The sequence below is a fragment of the Notolabrus celidotus genome, chromosome 11 (assembly GCF_009762535.1).
Source record: "Notolabrus celidotus isolate fNotCel1 chromosome 11, fNotCel1.pri, whole genome shotgun sequence".
Lineage (NCBI taxonomy): Eukaryota > Metazoa > Chordata > Actinopteri > Labriformes > Labridae > Notolabrus > Notolabrus celidotus.
In genome coordinates, this window is record NC_048282.1 from 30577509 (window position 1) to 30598021 (window position 20513).

Consider the following 20513-nt stretch of genomic DNA (forward strand, 5'->3'; position numbering starts at 1 on the left):
ATTAAAAACACTACCAGTTGCACCTACAGGGATGACTTTTAGTGATGTTTGAGCTCTCGGTGCAGGCCAGAGCCGGGGGATTGATGTCCAAGGTTTTCCTGGCCTTTCGTACTATCTGTTTTATCTCATGCTGCTGCCCTTTTGGCTCACAAGATCTGAGTGAATCACCGTTATCCTTCTGTCAGATAAAGAGGCTACAGCCCTGTATGAAAGCTTTAGTCGATACTGAATCGTACTGCATATTCAGCACTTTCTGTTTGACTTGGCTGTTTGAATATGAAACAATCAGAACTGATCTCCTTCACAAAACAAACTGGGAAGATGTAGAATGAAATTGCACTCCATGAATTATAATAAATACATATCCTTAAAAATATCATAAAGAGTAGCAGAGTGATTCCAGGATCTCTTACTAGAAGGGGGAATTTTAAATTAAATTCTTCCACTTGAATGATTCCATCACACGCTGTATTCATTTCCAAGCTCCTTCTAATTACACTGTGCAACACGAGAGCTGAGACGTCATGCTAATGGGATGCACGGCGCCCATCATTCCCCCTGAGCCCAGACAGAAGACCGCATTTCCAATTAAGGTCATTGTTAAGACAAATCGGGAGGATCCCGCATTCAGGGGGATGAAGATTCTTGTCATACTTGCAAATGAGGCACAGATGCACTGAGCTGAATCCCCAGAGAGATCACTGGCGAAGCTGAGAGTGCAAGCTGCTGGACACAATGCATGAGGGAATGAAATGCAGCACAAACTGCTGGCACAGGTGAACACATGACAAGCCGAGCTGTATAACTGACTAGGCTTATTCTGGTCCTGAAGCTGATGGACAAGCAAATACATCTCAGAGGTGTGTTTATTCTGCTGAGCAAGATCAAAAATGAATCACACATAGAGCTGTGAAGAGCACCATCTATTTTATTCAGTCCGCGTAATCCCTGAGGAGTTGGAGTGAAAGCCTAAGTGAGGTGTCAGTCAAACTACAAAGGGTGGTGAGAATGCAAATCAAAAGGTCTTTATGTTTATGGAGAAACTCTCCTGAAGGTATCCCTGTGAGAGGACTCTTTTCTGGCCAAGCAGAACCACATCAGAGAAGAGAGAGCTTTTTCAGTTTGCCAACAGAGCTCGGGGAGTTTCACTCAAACAAATGAGAGAATCAATACGGTGTACAGTTGTACAAGGTCCAGAGGGAAACAATTAATAGAGGGAATACAGCCGTAGAGGAGACAGTTAGATAGACTCCCTTTCTTCTAGCAAAGTATGACACCTCCACAAAGAATACCAACACTTGTGTCCAAAGCTTTCTGCTTTCTCAACTCCAAGCTCATACTCATCGGACTGAGATGTCATTAAACTGCACAGAAACAGATTCCAGCTGACTGGCTCTTTTTTCCTCAAAGCATTACAAACACAACATCAAAACATTGCAACTGTATTGATTGAGCCCGCTAAAAAGCCAGCCACACCAAACACAATTTCTCAATCTGCACAGCATGCAACACAACTGGGGCTGCGCAGAAACTAGGCGGTGCTAAAATTCATAAATTAGACTCTGGAGACCTCCTTAACTCCATCTTCTGTGTCTTTGAGGCATGGAGAATCTGACAATAAATTACATGCAGGGGGAATGAGGGGAACCAGTGCAGGCAGTTTGAGGATTCTGGATTTGCATATCCCCTAAAACCCCTCCTTCAGTATCGGACTATGATGTTTATTACGCATAAGACATTGGCAGAGGCATCAATGAAATCACCACCTCCATTAAAAGAGGGGGATCTATTGGCAGCCACGGATTCAATATAGCCTATATATGCTCCTGATCTTAATGATTCACTGTAATTGCTCACAGGGGAAAGCTTTAGATTAGCAAGTTACCCACGTACGTATTACTCTGTCAATATCTGAAACCACCTCATTTCAACTGAAGGTTATCATTAAGGCAGAGTGTAACTTCTGTGTGGTTGGAATAAATTGTAACCCACATGTTGTAGTAATGCCACACTACAGCTCGATACTGATTCACATCCAGGCTCTCTTATCACATTCAGAGGAACTTCTTAGCTCTAATCCGCCTCGCCACAATTCTTCCTTTGAGTTTCTTATCTTATAAGAAGCAGTAGGCGGTAAAGACACCATGTGGGGCTCACCGGGCAGATTTTTTTTTTGCCCTCCAGGCTTTTGCCAGACAATGCAGCAGCACAAGCTTTTGTGAAATGAAAGTCCTGCCGCTTTAGCCTCCACCACTGCGAGGCTGCCCTACTGTCTTATTCTTTTCATGCTCCCCGTCGTGCATAAGGAAATAACTACAAAAAAATGGGTCCTGTTTCTCAGCGTGTCCAATCGCCCTCAGTGACCGAGCTCCCTGCCTGAGGAGACGAGCAGCATCAGTAAAACACATCGGGGGGAGCTGCAGGTGACATGATATATATACAGTAAAATATGAGATGCAGCATGCAATTTTTCACCAGCCTGAGACCCTACAGGAATACTCTCTCAGCAGCTTACAATACGCTCACGGCAAACAAGAATGCACTGTGTCATACTGTCACTTTATCAGTGTTCAAAATGCATGTTAAAACAATAATGCCTTTGAAGAAAACTAATTAAATCACAGCTATTTTCTTCCTTAATGCCGGGGATTAGCTGAACCAGAACCAAAGCATTCTGTTTTCCTGGCATGAAATTGCTTTCTTCTGGCACAGAGCGGTTTTAAAAGTAATTTATGTTCACATTAATGTAACACACAAACATATGACCCATGTGCAGTACAAATCACACCCCAAAACCTTTGCATATTATCTATTATCAATCGATAACCCATACTCTGCCTCATTAATAGCTTTCAGTGTAAAAAATATTGATTGCAGGCTGTGGCATGAAATGTTGCGACATTTGCAGGTAATGGATGATCTGTAAGCCCCCGCAGCCTTGTGTGGCCCTCTCAAGGAGACAATAATACTGCAGGATTATCACACAGGACGCTTCGGTCAGGGTTCACTGGGATTCAATCACTTCAACATGTCAGTAATAGACCAAAGGTTGTGAGTCACTCTGTGTTAAACATCACAGTGAACCAAATTAGGCACATTTTGACAAATAATTTAAGCACTCCTGTAGTCTCTCAAACACTTTCTCCACCAGGGGACAGCTGTGTACTAATGATCTCATGATTGAAGCGCTTTCACAAGAACAGCGACAGCTTGATAAGACTGTTAATTACTGGACTTGGCAAGGGATGAAATTGTTGCTCTGCACTGTAGAGAAACAGAAGCGGCTGATTAGAATTACTGGACGAGTGATGCAGCATGAGAAAGTTTTATCCAAATGAAGAAGCACATTTTGTTGTGTAAATTGCATGAAATTGCAGCGTAAATAAAAGAGTATGATGACTAATCTTTTGCATTTATCACCATCATCTTGATCACATTAATCTATTTATTGCTCCCAGAATTTGAAAACTTTAATCAGTTAAAAGCATTGAGAGAAATCCACATATTGTACTTATTAAATTTGCTTGTATTATAGAATTATAGAAAAGTTGTATCTAACACAAGAAGAGATTAACTGTTTTCTTAAACAGTCACTTAGGTGTGCATGTTACACTAAATGGGAAAGATGCATTAACAATCATGTAAAAAGCCTTAATGATTTTAAATAAAATCCATCATGTCACATCATCACTGTGTTGATGATTAAGGCTACAAAGGGGATGTGGGTGCATAGTCTGTGTTCATTGACAATACACCTACACAGCAGCCAGAGGGGATAATCCATCATATAATGCATTCTAAGGATCTCTGCCCCTGTGTCAATGGACACTGTGATAAATTCTCACACCTTCAATATTTTACTGCAGATATCATGCAATAAAAGTCTGCATGGGACAGATGCAACAATACAAGTGTGAGAGAGGCACTGGACGTCGAGGTACCACACCAGCTGCCTTGCACCGCAATGCACAGAGTCCAGCCTGTGCAGGAGAGTAATATTGACTGAAAAAGTCTGAATGGGCGAAATGGTTAAAACGCAAATCGATACTCCTCGCATTGTTGGCATACATGAGGAATCCCCCTCACTGCACACACCAGAGGACCAGCTGAATCTCCCCTCAGAGACTACACACGCACTTAAACACACACTGAAAGCTGTAAGTGAGGATCAAACAATAAAAAAAACACACATACCAGCTCCGTGGTCATGTTTTGTTGAGTTGTGGCAATCATTGTAATCCTCTTCTGTAGCCTCAAACCCTGCCGAGCTGCTGCACTGGGGTCTTCTCGCGGAGCTTTTCTGCATGCTCTGCTTCTTGCAAGTTTGTGCTACACAGGCTACACACACTGCTCTCTCTCTCTCTCTCTCTCTCTCTCTCTCTCTCTCTCTCTCTCTCTCTCTCTCTCTCTCTCTCTCTCTCTCCCTCTCTCTCTCTTGCGTGTGATATTCGATTATTGATTGGCTCAGAGATTAATCATGACAATATGTTGCATGTATAGCTCACTTTAGATGTTAAAACATTCCTTTCCAATTAGAAATGATCAATTATGCATCAACACAATATTCATGGACCAATCAACGACCAGTTTTGTACAGAAATATCAATATTTTGGTGCCATGATTTCAATTCCATCAAAGCACATGACAGTAATAAAAAGACGAATCATTTAGTGAATTTAATGCCAGTGCCTTGGGATGAACTCTGAATAACCTTTATGTTTAACTGGAGATTTTAACACAATATATATAACAATACACTTGCCCACGTTGTAAGAGGGCATATGATGTGGACAGAAATGAACGCATTCCATTTCAAATTCTAAATAAATTATTTAAAGCTCCTGTGAGGAACTTTCGGATTGGGTTGATTTTGGCGCCCCCTGTGGACAGAGCAGCTCCTCTTACAGCTGATTTATTTTTGTATGTGTGCGTTTTCTGAAAACAAAATATCATCCTGCTTGCAGTGAAATGTTTCACTCACTGTGAATATTTGTTGTTAAGTTAAAAGGGCTGTTTCTTCATTGCCTCGTCTGACACCTACCCCCTTGGAGCGGTTGCAGGCATAGAAAATTACGGTAAAGAAATTATCAGTCGTGCAGCTGCTGGTCTCATTTTGTTTTGTAGCTCATAAAGAGGCATCACTGTGAACTTCAGCCCGTTTCATAACCAGTCAAAAACTCCTCACAGGATCTTTAAATATATCATGGGTCAGTGTCTTGGTCAAAGTTAAATATTGCTCAAAAATGATCTTTTATGCGCTATTTAAAACTTTTGGACATTTTTTATTTGTAATTTTTTGTTTTTGGTCATGTTTTTTTCAGTAATAAATATGCACCTATTTTTAACTAACACAAGTTATAAGATAAGATAACCTTTATTGTCCCCAGGGGGGAAATTTGTCATGGACATAAGTGCAGTGCTGCTCACAATCAATAGATTCATTCATCATACCAATATACAATAACATGCCCACTTTCAAAGATAAAAAACCATGTAACTGTGGCATACCAACGACACAACAAATACCAATAATATACAATAAATACCAATAAGATACCGGTGTGGCAGTAAAAAGCAATATCATATTAACATTAGTGCAGAGTAAGTGAACCCACATACTCACATAAGAGCATTATGTTAGTGCAGATTGTTTGTTGAGTACAGTAGAGTGATGGAAGTAGGGAGGAAGGAGAGCTTGAAGTGATTACTTTTATATCTGCTTGCTCTGAACCGCCTTCCAGAGGGCAATAATTCATATTCTGAATAAAGAACATGAGAAGAGTCCTTCAAGATTTTTTGCGCCTGATTGACAACAGTATTTCCAAAGGTAATTTGCAGGGACAGGTCACTTCTTACAGATAACTTTCATGGCACATTTTTAAAAAAAAAATTCAATCTTAGATTCACATTGAACAGATAGAGGGCCAAACCAGGCTACCATCCCATATATGATCAGACTTCCCATGACAGCATTATAGAAGTTCAACATCACGCTCGTACTTATACCAAACAATCTGAGTCTACGAAGAAAATGCAGTCTTTGGGCCAATTTGGCACACAAGAAATCAAGATGAACATTCCACTTTAATAAGTTATCTGAATACCCAAATACTTATAAGAGTCTTCCTGCTCAATCAGACCATCACCCATCACTAATTAAAACAGGGTCATGTGATCTGACTGCCCTGGGGTCAGATATCATCTCTTCAGTTTTGTTTGTGTTCAGAATAAGATGATGTTTCTCACACCAAGCCTATACATTATACATTTGTCTATCTTTATTAATCTTTTATATAGCCATGTTTTACTTGTTTTTTCTCTACAAGTCAATGTTTGCCCTTCTATGTAGACATTATTGATCTAGGCTACACCATAGACCAGGGGTGTCCAAACTTATTTCAAAGAGAGCCACATATGATGTTGTCAGAATACCTCAGGGCCAGTGGCTCCTACTGTGACTTAGATATTTCATATACAACTTTTATGATTACTATTTAATAACAATTATTTAAAAAAAAATTCTCAATAAATCAGTAACTAGGTAGTCCTCAGTTCTCCACAAGCCCAGTTTACATTAGCAAACATTATCTTCTTCTGGAGGAAAATGTTTTTCATTAGGGTCGGGCAATGTGGGAAAAAATACTATATCATTATTTTCCTATGGCAGGATCATGATCTAGATTTCATCACACTTCTTTTTTATGTTGTTTTTAAGACCTTTCTGACCAGCAGACAACATTTCAAGAACAAAATAATTATTTTCCTGAGTTCTGAACATTTTTGATGCACCAAATTTAGCCTTTTCTGTACAATTTCCTAATTTTTTATCTTGTCTTGTGTCCTCTTTTGTGCCTTCTGAACTTTTAGTTCTTTTCTTGCAGAATTCCCCGAGCTTTGGCTTTAGACAGGTAGTCCATATGAAGCTTTTAGATACGTTTCTGGATTGACTTTAGTTTTTTTTTTTTGTAGAAAGAAACTGATTAAATTCTTTGCTGCAAATAACACAATTTAAGATGGAAGCTTGGGGCCATAAATAAATGGACCTTGGGTCGCAATTGGCCCCCGGGCTGTACTTTGGACATGCCTGCCATAGACTGTATAAAATAGGGCTACACTGAGGACACTGATTGTTTATAATTAAGGGCAACTCTAACCTTGGTCAAATTTCACAAGAGTATAAATAAAATAATTGGCAAATAAAGTGGATAATGATAATCAAGAATATATATAATGTATTGTATGAATTTATGTGCTTTGGCAATAACATGTCTTTGTTCATGCCAATAAAAGCAAATTTGAATTGAAAAATTTAATTGAAATTGAATTGATAATCAAGCATGAATGCCCCTTTGGTTCATACATATGAAAGGGACCTTTCTTCCTAGTTACAGGACATTGAATTTTTCAGTTACATATAAAAGTCGTTAATTTTCCATTTACATGTGCAATGAGATCATATTTTGAAAGTTCTTACCGGAAGTGTGACATTCTTTGGTCTTTTAATAATTTCTTTTGGCTTTTTTTTTTTTTTTTTTTTACTTAAGGCGACTTAATGTTGTTTTTTAATTGAATATTAATTATTTTTATTATTATTATTTTTAGTTTATGTTAGTTTGCCCCTTGGTCGACCGTTGCTGAATTTTATTTCGAGACGTTGTACGCGGAAGTCATTTCCGGATTGCATGGTGACGTCTACACAGTGCTGTTCGTTCATTGGCTAGCGGCGAAATTTGAAATACAACGCGCTCACTGTGTCTGTGTCTACGGAAGGATGAGGACAAAGGTGTAACAAGTCCGTCTCTAAAAAAGAAAAGGAATAACTAAAGCGCAGAGAAAGGGTTTCCACCCAGGAGTTTAGTTTTACGAATAAGGTAAGTTAAGAATGCTTCTTTTATCTAACACGTACAAATAACACTGAAGTTCACGTTAGTAATTGGAGCCAGACGTACCGTCATCGCTGTGTTATTTTTCAATCCTGCAGCTCAGTGTAACGTGTTGATCAGACCTAACAAGGTAGAACATAAACAATGAATGAAGCACTTACTCTGGCAAATGAAGAAATTCTCACTATATTTGATTAAACTTCTGGTGCCAAGTTCTTGTATCGATTCTTTTTGTGTTGCTCATAAACTTCAGGTGTGAGGATTACCTCTGAACCATTTCTGGATGTCTCTATTTAGTCCCCCTGACAAGCAGCAGTGGATCATCCCAATGCATATTGAACCACAAGCCTTGTGATAATATGAAATAACTCTAATTAATCTCTTTTTTTTAAAGGCTCCACAGATACAGAACACCATGGAGATGGCTGTGCACAGTCTCCAGGGCTTATATGATAAGCTGATAACTCAAGTTGACCATCTCAACGAGAACATTGAACCCAGTGAGTAGTTTATGGTTCTTGTTTTTATCTCTTTGTTATTCATTATTTGTGGAAAATGCACAAGCAGCCTGCACACACATGTGTCACATTTTTTATGAGCATGCCTTCTCTTTCCCAGACTTCATCCAGATGGCTCAAAACTTTGACGACTGGCGTCGCAGATGGATGAGGACAGAACAAGAACTGGGGTCCTACAAGGAGGTGCTCACCAAAACTGAGACGGAGAGGGGAGCCCTGGAGGTCAAACTGAAACATGCCCGCAACCAAGTGGATGTGGAGATCAGGCGCAGGCAAAAGGCTGAGGCTGACTGCGAGAAGTTGGTATGTAGGATCAGATGTGAGCCCTGTTTCTGCACATGTGCTGAGTGAATGGGCTTCGTCTTATCATGAGGTTTAACTTCATTCTGATCTGTTCTGTTTGCAAAATACAGGACCGCCAGATTCAGTTGATCCGGGACCTCTTGACGAGTGAGGGATCCAGTAACAGCATTCAGCTGAGTGCAGAGCAGCGCTCAGCTCTGGCCTTCTTGAACACAAACTGCCATCAAGCTGCCAACCTGAACACAAGCCGAAAGTAAGAAATTCTTGCTGCAATTGGAACTTGTCTTCCCAAGGCTGTGTTAGCAGTATAAAGTGTTCCTGCTTGTTTGTATTGTTTGTGATGTTTTATTTGCATGTGGGAACATTTCAAAGATTTGGATGCACACAAGCCAACTTTTAAACTGGAAGACTCATTTCCTCCAGCCATTACCCTCATCTGTCTTTTCACATGATTGCACTCAGGCACACTTTCAAACCACTCTGAACATTCAAATGCATTTACAATTAGATTTTAAAAGATAAAATGTCCAATAAAACAATCTGCAGGATTGCTGTGGTTTGAAGCAAATGTAAATAAACCCTTCCTGTGGGTATATTCTGCTGACCGTCTTAACGTGTGTACTCTGTTGCTTCACAGATTGACCACCATCGATGAGTCTGCTTCAATCTTGTCGGACATTAGCTATGACAAAACGGATGACTCTCTTGTAAGTACTTCCCTTTTTAATGTCATGACCAAAACAAATACAAGCACATGATCCCTTTTTAAAATCTGATTGTGTTGTGCTTGATGTGTGACAGGATTGGGATTCCTCCACTGTGAGGACAGTACGCCTCAAGAAAAGAGAAAAGAGGGTACGTATGTACAGTCCATGTACAGCTATTCTCCTTAGATTTTTGTTCATATTCTTTGGAGTTTTAGATGACGTGTGCTGTTTTGATTTCAGCGCTCCTCAAGAAACCACGTTGACGGCCCTCCAATGGCCTCCAAACGCTCCCGATCAACAGGCAGAACTTCAGGACGAGTGAGGCTTTTATCCCATTTTTATTATTGTGGTTTTGACTCATGATCACTATCTCTTTGAATACTTTTCATTCAATTATAATGTCTTGATACAAATTTGGTTTTGTTCAACTTAATGCAGTTTTTCTCTTAACTTTCTGAGTATAGATATGTTAAATGCTTTATCAGAAGACCCCTTAGCTCCATCCAATATTTGTTTGCCAATAACGGCCTTACTGTAACCATTTAACATAAAACAGAACTATAACAAGGAGTATAAACAATGACTCATAATGTGGTAACTACATTTTTTCAAGACTGTGTCCAGCTCTTCCAGCTTTCTGTGTAGCCCTGACTGAGTTTGACTGTACATTGTGTCTCTGATTGTTTTGTCAGGCCCAGGGAAATGAGACCCTCGTGACAAAGACCACAGTGACTGTCCCTCCAAATGGAGGACCTGTTGAGGCCGTGTCTACCATTGAGACTGTCCCTTACTGGACTCGCAGCAGGAGGAAGACTGGTAGGAAGATATTATATCATGCATTGTGTGTCCCTGTTCTTTGGATATGTCTTCCTGTCAGCATTATGTGAGCTAGTTAATGTGATCTGGAAAGTTTTCATCCAGTGTACTTAGTGTATTTTTAGAGGAACTGACAAGTCCACTCCATCATATCAGTCTACTTAGACTCTGTTAGCAACTCCGGCTAGAACCCGTCTTGTGATGCAGAAAAATAAGAACAAAGCATGTATTCAGAACATCCTCATTATTTGTGTGGATGTTTTGGGCCTGAGTGTGTCACACCAGTGACTCAACACTAGGTTTCTTCACATTACTGCAGGATGGTCATGGTATGTGACACACTGTTATAAATCATTTATCTGTAGCTGTGATGGAGTGGGACTCTGAATCCATCCAGTCCGAGGATGTGTTCAAGCAGCCTGTCAACCCTGACGGAGAGATCAGAACACAGCCCAGCACTCCGCAGAGCCACGGGGGGGTCCGTCATCACGAGTTTGTCTCCAAGACGGTAAGAATCTTCTCTGTGGATGCTTCTTCCTCCCTTTTTTTGTGACTGAAAATGTGGATTATTTGTTTGCCAACTCCTCTGAGGATTCAATTATAACATCTTCTACTTAATTTGGCATCCCTACAGGACCGTACAGACGCCAACAGTATTGAAAACGTTGTACTTGTTGCTCCTCATTTGTGCAGTCATACTTATGCAGAATATTTCAAGGCCAAAACAAAGAAGGGCAATTTCCTGGTTCTGCTGAGCATAAATGAAGCTTTCAGCACACAGTTTTTACCGGCCTCCTGAGTCACATTGAATGTCTCTCATAGGTCATAAAGCCTGAGTCCTGTGTACCCTGTGGAAAGAGGATCAAGTTTGGGAAGCTTTCACTGAAGTGCAGAGACTGCAGGGTGGTCTCACACCCAGAGTGCCGTGATCGTTGCCCTCTGCCATGCATCCCCAACCCGTGCGCTACTCCGGTCAAAATCGGGGAGGTGAGTGAGACAGTTTTAACACCTGATGTCTGTTTTGTTTAGCGAAAAGTTATCCTCACCCTCTAAGATGTTACAGCTGACAGTCGACTCCCTCTCATGTTTCTTCAGGGTGTGCTTGCAGATTATGTCCCTGACACATCCCCCATGATTCCTCCTCTCGTAGTCCACTGTGTCAGTGAGATCGAGCAGAGAGGCCTGCACGAGGTGAGTGGGCTCATCCCGTCTTTTTAATATGCAGAAATGTAAAACACAGCAGTTATCTTTAATGTCTTCCATTAAACTGGAACAGGGTGGTGTTACTAAAATTTAACAATCTGTTTCTGGAGGATAAAACTGGTTTCTGAACTGGCCCAAAATCAATGGATTTCCACACGACTGTACTGTTCTCTCTCTTCCTTCTGTTGCTTTTATTTTTTGCATCTGTCTCTGATATGGCTTTTTCTAAAGATAGATGTAAAATGTGGTCTTAATTCCCTTCTGAAAACTTGTGTTTGCTTCTGCTTTGATTTTTGAAAAGGCTCTCTTGTCTTTGGGGGCTGGAGCCTGACAAGTTTTGGCAGCAGTTAAAATATGCAACCTGCTATATTTAAGGATCTTCCTTTTTTTAAATTGGCTTTGAGCATCAATTTCTGTGTAATCTGTCTATTTAATGGGGAATTATCCTAAGGTTTCATTATCCAGCTCAATTAATGAGTGTAATCGTATACAGTGATACATTGGTATTTGTTATGCCTTTCTTTTACATTTGAGCAGACTGTCTGTTTTAGATATCCTCTCATTTTCACAACCTATTCACCTGATTGAGATCCAACACTTTAGCATTACAAATGTGTGTCTGAAAACATGTTGAACAGTGTGTAGGAATCTTTTCGCACCCATTATTAGAGCAAATGTTAAAATGGTTATACTTGAGGTGTTAAAGTAGCAGTAAGCAACATGTGTCTACCTTGTCTACCTCCCATCACTCCACTAAGCTCCTCCCATCAAATGATGCACCAAACATGCATACAAAGCAAACTGTCTGTTCCACTCAACTCGTTAATTCGGACTCAGAGGACAGAATCACCAACAGACGATCAATATACATCACAAATAAGTTTTTAAAAAAGCAAGTAGTGTGTGCACAATGCAACTGTGCTCTCAGCACCACCACCAAGGAGAGGAGAGAGGGAGGGAGGGAGGGAGGGAGGGAGGGAGGGACTGAGAAAAAGAGAGCTGACAAAACAGGAAGGCATGATGCAAGTGTGCAGGGTCACTGTGATTGGTTAGTCGTAATGCAAACAGACCAATTGTTTTTTTTCTAAATGGTCTCAGACACAGATCAGACATTTTTTAAGGATTACATTAATTTGATGTTGTTGATGACATTCAGGGATCAGAAATAGTTTTTACTGAAGTTCTAGTGACGTGTTGCCTACTGTAGCTTTAAATAGCTAACAAATCATGCATGTTTTCTCAAGTTTGAGGTGTAAGAAACGCCTTGAAGGTTGCTTTAATCTTTTTTGAAGTTTGAAGCTACAAGCAATTGACTTAGCATAGCATACAGACTTGAGGCAGAGGGAACCAGCTACCCTAGCATTGTCTTAAAATGTACAAAAGAAGCACAACAAAGACCCAGTAATTGAAGTGTGACATTTAAAACTAGATTTAAAAACTATGAGTTATTATAATAATGTACAGTGTCCTCACATTTCTTCGAAGAGAACACGAGAATGATGAAAACATGCATTTCTTCCCCCTCAGGCTGGTCTGTACCGTCTGTCCGGTGCTGACCGCACAGTGAAGGATCTGAAGGAGAAGTTTCTCCGCAGCAAAACTATCCCCGTGCTCAGCAAGGTGGACGATATCCACGCCATCACCGGCCTCCTGAAAGACTTCCTGAGGAACCTGAAGGAGCCTCTCCTCACCTTCCGTCTCAACCGTCCCTTCATGGACGCAGCAGGTTTGTTTGTTTATGTGTGTGTGTGACTGGTGTGTAAAGACCTTAGTGTTGTTGGTAGCTGCCCTGGATATGGAGAGCTCTGTAAGAACAAAGTAACACCGAACACTCAAACAACTTGAATTTATCTTAACTTGTTTAAGAACTACAGAAATGTACCCAACAGAGCCATTAAATGCAACTTTCATGAATGCATCCTCCACCTTGTTTTTGCAGTTTGTTCTCAGTGTAGGCATGGAGTGGAAATAAAAAGAGTTCAGTTAGTTGGCCTTTCCCTGTATTTATTTGGCACTGAAGTCAGATATATTTTCTCTCAACTTGTTCATTAAATTCACACAACCTCTTGTTTGTTGGCCTCTGCTGACGAAATTGCTTTCTTTGTTCCCTCTCAGAGGTTTCAGACGACGACAACAGCATCGCTCTGATGTACCAAACCATCAGTGACCTGCCGCTGGCCCACAGAGACACGCTGGCTTTCTTAGTCCTTCACCTGCAGAGGTAAGCAGCTGCTCTCCTCTGAAAATGAATCTATGTGAACTATGCATGTCCCAGTGCAGCTGATTAAAAAAAATTACTCTACCGTGACACCTTGAATAACCCTGCTACAGATTCAGTGTTAGGTAATGCTGAAATTCAGAGAAGTCTTTGCTTTTCTGTATCAAACGTTCTTTTTCTCCTACATTTAATTAAGTTAAATTGCTTTAGGCAGAATTAGTTTGAGTAAACAAGTCTTGTTTATCCTGTTTCTTGGTTTAAGACTGGCAAAAAATCTGTCTGATTAACCCTAAATACACTTTCACTTTCAAATATATTTGTATGCAATGATACTAAGTCAGAATCAGTTTATTGTCACTTCCAAGTAAACACATTAGCATACATGGAGGCGAAAAAGCTGCCCCACTGATCAAACATTAAATAAATGAAAGTAAACTTCAAATCATACAATACAATAGACAGCTACTTAGAGCTATTAAAAGTGCAGGTGTCTTGTTAAAGTATGCTGTAAAATACATTAAAAGTGCATTTATGTATAAAATAGTGCAATTAAAGGAACGGTGCCATTTGAAAAGCACTTTTTCTCATTATGATGTAGAGAGGAAGACAGTGCCACCAGAGTGTTCAGAGCTCTGATGGCTGTCTGGGTATTGGCAAGATTCTTGCAATAATGCCACAAATCAAATCAAGTCCAGATAAAACCAAACTATATAACACCAAACCCATTCTGTAAGAATTTCCTGAAATGCACCCAAACAGACTCCACCCTCTATGTATTTACTCTTTTTATTTGCTTCTCCCTCGCCCAATCTCTATTTTTCCTCCTCTTCTTTTCAATTGAGTTATTATTATTTATTTTTTTTCATCCCCTTTGGTCTTAGAGTTATTTTACTTATTGATTACTCTTATTATACTATATTGCCATATTATTACTCTTGCTGATTGTGAGTATTATTTATTTTTTATTTTTTGTTCTCCATTTTTGGGGAGGGTTCTTTTTTTCCCCCATCTCTTCTCTTCTGTCTCCTCTCTCTTCACAAGTGTATAAATATGTCCTTCCATGTTTTGTAATGTTTGTACCAAGCGGCAACCTCCGGTCTAAAAATATGAGTCAATGCGGAAGTGTTAGAAGCTGCAGTTCATCGAGGATCCGCTTGAGGCTGGCTCCGGAAGTACCGGAAGTCACATACACATGAATGGGAAAAAGACGATATTTGCAGCATTAATAAACATGTTTACAGCCTGGTACAAAAAACGAGTGTAGTCTGAATAGCTCATTTCTCCATGTCCTCTCACTGTGAGGGGGGTGAATTTTTTTCTAATTCGGCAATTTCAAAGTTATTGAGATTACTAGTCTTCCAATGAAAGGCTCAGCTGCCTGCAGGGACACTGTAGCTGTTGGCTAGGAGGCTCAAAGCCCCCCTCCTTTACGTCACACTGGCTCGACAGAAGCAATATGGCTGCCGCTCCCGATTGGCTTCAAAACAGCGTTCAGAAACAGATGGGTGACGTCACGGATACTACGTCCATATTTTTTACAGTCTATGGTTTGTACTTGTTAGTGTATATACATGTGGTCGATACAGACATACTAAGTGGTGAATAAAAAAGTAAAAATATAATTTTTTTAAAGATTCTGGCAATACAAAACTGATGTAACAATTCTATTGATTGCCAAACATTTTGATTTTGTGAGAAAGACTACATTTTTAAAAATCTACTTTTAGGAAAAACTGCCATGTTACACATAAAACATCAGCATGTGCCAGAAGTCTGTAGTTGACACTCCTCAGAAAAATCACAACAGAAGGATTCAACTAGTATTTTTTGTCATTCAACTTCTCATTCATCATCATTTTACTATTTTTTTGTGCAATCTGTCCAAAAAAAGTCTGCCTGTGTGTATCACAATGAAAAAAAAACATCTTAGCAAGTTGGTATCATGAAACATGATGCAGCTGCTTTGAGCCAAAATGTATTTTAAAAACACTAAATGTAATTTGTGTAATCTTATTTGTTTAGATTAGATTAGATTGTTTTGTATTAGATTAGGTTAGATATTGACCTTTTCGTAGTTTCATTATTGGTATTTCCTTTTTTTCTCTATATATTTATTTTCAATTATTATTTCATATTATGATTATTGCCAGGTTTTTATTCATTTACTAATTTATTCTCATATTCACTTTTTTTGTTTACTTTTACAAGAAAAACATCACTTGTCTGAATTGTTTAAGTTGATCCTCTGTATACAAAGTGTATCATAAATAATATAAATAATATGTTTGTGTCATCTTTCAGAGTTGCTGAGAGTTTGGACACAAAGATGGACATCAGTAACTTGGCTCGAGTGTTTGGTCCAACCATAGTTGGTCACGCAGTCCCCAACCCGGACCCAATGACAATCCTTCAGGACACCAAACGACAACCCAAGGTAGGATTGAACAAGTCTTCTCATCCCTGACTTCATAACCTTGTTAGTCAGTGGCTGTATTGACACAGCTCTGCTTCATAGATAATTAGTAATACAGCCACACCCATGATTTGCTGTTAGCAGTGCTGCAAGTTTTGGGTGCAGCAAATTCTTGCTCATTGCTGCGTCGTCAGCAGATCAAATTCTGTACCCGGTCCCAGTAAAACCTCACACAATCACTTTGTTTGGATAAAGAAGCAGACAGGATTATGTTTTGCCCCGAGCCACTGCTGTCTGAAGTCACACTGAGCACGCTGAAGAGAGTTAGTCACACTTTCTGAGAAGTCAGAAGAGCCGCTGCTCAGTTACTGCTACAAGACTATATTTTATCACACAGTGTGATCACTGGAGACCAAACTGATTCTCACTCAGGAAAGGCAACATTTCAAAAAGTCTTGTTATTGTAGTAATTAGGTTTTGGCTGCAACAAATGTAAAAACATTGTGTTTCCTGTCAGTTTCACAATTAAAGCCAGCAGATACCCTTTGACAGTTAAGCCTCTAGTGTAAAGAACAATATCAGTGATGTTTATTTCAAGCTTTAAGCAGATCTATTATCCTGCTTGTTAAGTGTTGTTTGTTTGTACATGTTTGCTACAAAGTCAAATGTGTTAACTCTTAATCGCTCAAGACAAATTCCTCCTAAATGAAGAATAGTCTTGATCCAAGCGGTTGAAACAGAAGCACTTGTGTACCCATGAACTCCTCGTGTGATGGGAGGCAGTTTGACTCTAGCAGAGGAATGGTGAACTCTTCTACTTTAATGATGTTACGACCCAGCTTACGGGGAAGGGAAGCAACACAAATCAGTTGGAATTGGTTGTTTAGCAAAAGATATTTATCACAAACGGAGTCACAAAAAGTGAAACAACTAAAGAGGGCCAACCAGTGCTGTTTAAATCAATAAATGAGTAAGTAAAACAGAAGAACTCTAACCCAGAGTTTTGGCATCCTGCCTTTCTAACAAGTGAAAAGGAAGAAAAATAACACCTAACTAACTTTCCCAATTACTCAAAGCAAAAATACAAAAACAGCACAGCTTTACCTTGTGTATCTAACAAATCAAACAAACCCTTCATGTGTTCACTTGGAAATGTGCTTAACTAATTTACCTGGCCCTGATATAGACACGTTTATCACAGAATGTTTCAGCTGAAGCAGTAAGTGAGACTCCATCACATGCAGCTCCTGACTAATGATTAATAATCATAAAAAAGTTTCTTCAGAATGTGAGTAATTTTAAAATGGAATTGAAAGGTTAGAGTCAATAAAAGGGAAAGGTAAACAAAGGGGAATTTTTTCACTCTGCTTCTTTTTTGATCATGCTACACACACGTAGCTTGAGATACATACAATCTTGCACAAACATGCTATGGACATGCTCTAATGGAGAGATGTCAGTGAGAAGGCTGCCATCAACCAGCAAGACCCGAGCAGTTGGAGGTCTGGTGCTCAAGGGCACCTCGGCAGTGCCCAGGCAAAATGGACCAGCACCTCTCCAGCCACCAGTTCACCTGCCAAGCTTCGTCCATACTGGGACTTGAATCAGGGACGCTCCGGTTCCCAAGCCAAGTCCCTATGGACTGAGCTACTGCTGCCCATGAAGATTTAAAGGATTATTCTTTCAAACAAAATTTTGTCCCAAAGACAAGATAAGATACCATATCCCTTTATTCGTCCCACAATGGGGAAATTTAAGTGTTACAGCCGCAAAGTAGACAGTGCAAAACAGTACAAAGCAAACAAGAGCCTATAGAATAGCAAGTATTAAAAAGGTTATTAGCAATTAAAATTAAAGAAGTAAAAAAAAAAAAGCACATTTTACAACATATATACACAATGTATATACACAACTAAATAAGTAAAATTACAAATATTTCCAAAACCAATGATGCGGTGAAAATGTGCACAGACTTGTAGCCTAGGTATAAACAATGTACAGAACAGAACTAGGAAGATGGGTAGAAAGACGTATTTCACATGTAAGAAGAGAAGAGAAGGATGAACTGGATTGGGGAAATATTGCACTTGAGGTTCTGGTATCATAAAAAGTGTTAAACCAATAAACAATTAGTGTTCTGAATAATCCTCAGCACACTGTTAATCATAGAAAATAAGATTATTTTGTGTAGTCAGGCTTTTATATTGAAAGACTGAACAGCTACAATACACACAGTCCACCAAACCTACATGTGCTTTGCTTCAGAGCTCCGTCACAGCACCTTGGTCTTTTAGTAATTCCCCTCTGTCTCACCCCGGGCATACACAGCTCTGCACTTTTGAGACAGGCTGAGGCAACACCCTGAAACAGGCCTGATCTTTTGCATTTTTATGAATCCCATATTTTTTGTTCTCCAGGTCGTGGTGCGTCTGTTGTCTCTGCCGGCGGATTACTGGGGTCAGTTTGTGATGGCAGAACCCGGGCAGCCCAACTTGGATCACCTGATCATCGAGAATGCAAACTGCTACGCCACCCCCGAGAGAAGTAAGAGCTGATAAGCGCTAAATAAACTCCTTGTGTTCTGCAGTGTGTGTATGAGTACAGGTGGTTATTTGCTTGCTGACTCCTCATCGTTATGTTTGTGCTGTTGTTGCAGTGAGCATGCTGGGACCTCTGACCACTCCAGAGCACCAGCTCAATAAAACCCCCTCCTCCAGCTCCTTGTCTCAGCGCATGAAGTCCTCTCTGACTCCCAGGTAAACGCACAAGCACACACACCAACCCTTCCCCCCCTGTTCTCACACTGTTATTACAATAAATGAACTTGATGAATTACCTCCTGAACTTCAGTAATGCTGATTCAAGTGTTCAAGCTGTATAATGCATATTTTGTCACAGGTTTAGAGAAAAGCTGACTCCTTGGAACATCTTTCTGAGGAGTTAATCTTCTGTACAATATCTCATTATCTCTCATTGACTCTGTTTTATTGACTCCTAATTCCATTAAATGTCATTATGTGCACTCTTTTGTTGCAGATTCGGGAGCAAGAGCAAATCAGCAGTCGGATTTTCTCGCCAAGGCAAATTCTTTTCATCTCCACTCCTGAAATAACCCCGTGCAGCTACACCTAACTCCTCGCTCACACTAAAATAGCATCCATTTAGCCATTCATGCTTAACAAATAACATGGTACTGCTTTGATAATAGCTATAAATCCCCTTTTATCTCAGTTTCCTACATGTAATCGTTTGTATTCTGCTGATTTTATGTGTTTGTGGAAGGATTTTTTAACCAAATACTAACCTTTCTTATCTATGCACATTTGTGTGTCTGTAGAGCTTCCTCTTAACGTTGAATAAGACGTTCTCAGTTTACATCAAAACAAATGAGAATGTGCTTCATAGAAGTCTTTTTTGAAAAATGTGTGCATGGGTAAAAAGACTCGCTGTATATGCACACTTGTAATCTGCGTATAAATTGAATTATCTCAACAGTTTTTCGACTCATGTGTAACTCAGAAGTTGGAAGATTGATTCTTGAACATTTCATCCAAGGTTGTGATTTGAAAGTGTGACTTTGTGTAACTTAATCTTTTTAGTTTTAATGTTTGTTTCTCACTTTGAGTTTTGATGGTCGTCATTCATCCCGCAGTGAATTGTAATGTAAATATTTAAAATTGCCCATGCCCTTGTCTTTGTGAAAATGTGACTCCAAACAGTAATAACAACAAGATCATTAGGCAGGATTTTCTCTGTCTTTTGCTAGATTGAATTAGTTTTAGCTTTTCAAAATGTGGACATCTTCACTGTGCATGTTTAACAATTCACCCCGCACTGCCAGCATTCATTGGGAAGATATTTCAATGTTTTATGTGTCAGGCTGTTAACTTTCCAGAAGCTAAATGACCTGACGGTGTTTATTGCTCTGTAATATTTGTACTTTGGGAGGCTACTCATGAGAAATGTCACAAAGGGCAAATCAATTGGCCAGTTCACTTACTGCTGTATTATGTGATGGCCTTTAGCACAAACCTTGTACACAAATACACACTTAAAGTTTCATGTAAATTATAAAAATACTTTTCCAACCTCTAAAAGAGTCTTCTGAGTTTTCTGTTTAATGCTGAGGGTTGTTTTTCCTGGTTTTGAATCATAGACTGAGTTTCAATATGTACAGAGAGATTTTGTTTCAAGACCACATTTACTTGAAGATCTTGTTTTACTGACACAATTTATTAAAAATGAACTATTTAGTTTGAAAATATGATGAAATTCATTTTGGGATATTTAAAACAAAGTATAGTGAGGGGGTTATGGTAAATAGGACCAGGAAGGGTGAGTTCAAAGTTACGATTGACACTAGCTGTGTTAAAAATGATCTAGCTTAGCTGTTCTTAGATTTGGACTTGTGCTTATATAGCGCTTTTCTACTCCTCTGTCTGACTACTCAA

At 39.5% G+C, this 20513-nt stretch overlaps 2 protein-coding genes across 2 annotated transcripts in view; one reads left to right on the plus strand and one right to left on the minus strand.

Annotated features, from left to right (window-relative positions):
- LOC117821431 (inactive dipeptidyl peptidase 10) overlaps positions 1 to 4328 on the minus strand; it is a 28658-nt gene extending 24330 nt beyond the window's left edge. The window contains exon 1 of the mRNA XM_034695686.1: positions 4195 to 4328. Within this exon, the coding sequence (XP_034551577.1) occupies positions 4195 to 4233 (39 nt within the window). The 5' untranslated portion in view covers positions 4234 to 4328. The remainder of the gene's footprint in view (positions 1 to 4194) is intronic.
- A 3389-nt stretch (positions 4329 to 7717) lies between these two features.
- Positions 7718 to 20159, plus strand: racgap1 (Rac GTPase activating protein 1). The gene is made up of 17 exons (XM_034695685.1): positions 7718 to 7872; positions 8279 to 8384; positions 8503 to 8705; positions 8816 to 8958; positions 9343 to 9412; positions 9507 to 9560; positions 9653 to 9730; positions 10105 to 10228; positions 10594 to 10736; positions 11051 to 11215; positions 11324 to 11419; positions 12959 to 13157; positions 13547 to 13652; positions 15951 to 16083; positions 18480 to 18606; positions 18719 to 18818; positions 19099 to 20159. Exons 2-17 carry the CDS (start codon positions 8300 to 8302, stop codon positions 19172 to 19174), a joined length of 1902 nt encoding a protein of 633 aa, XP_034551576.1. The 5' UTR covers positions 7718 to 7872; positions 8279 to 8299; the 3' UTR covers positions 19175 to 20159.
- The last annotated feature ends 354 nt before the right edge of the window (positions 20160 to 20513 follow it).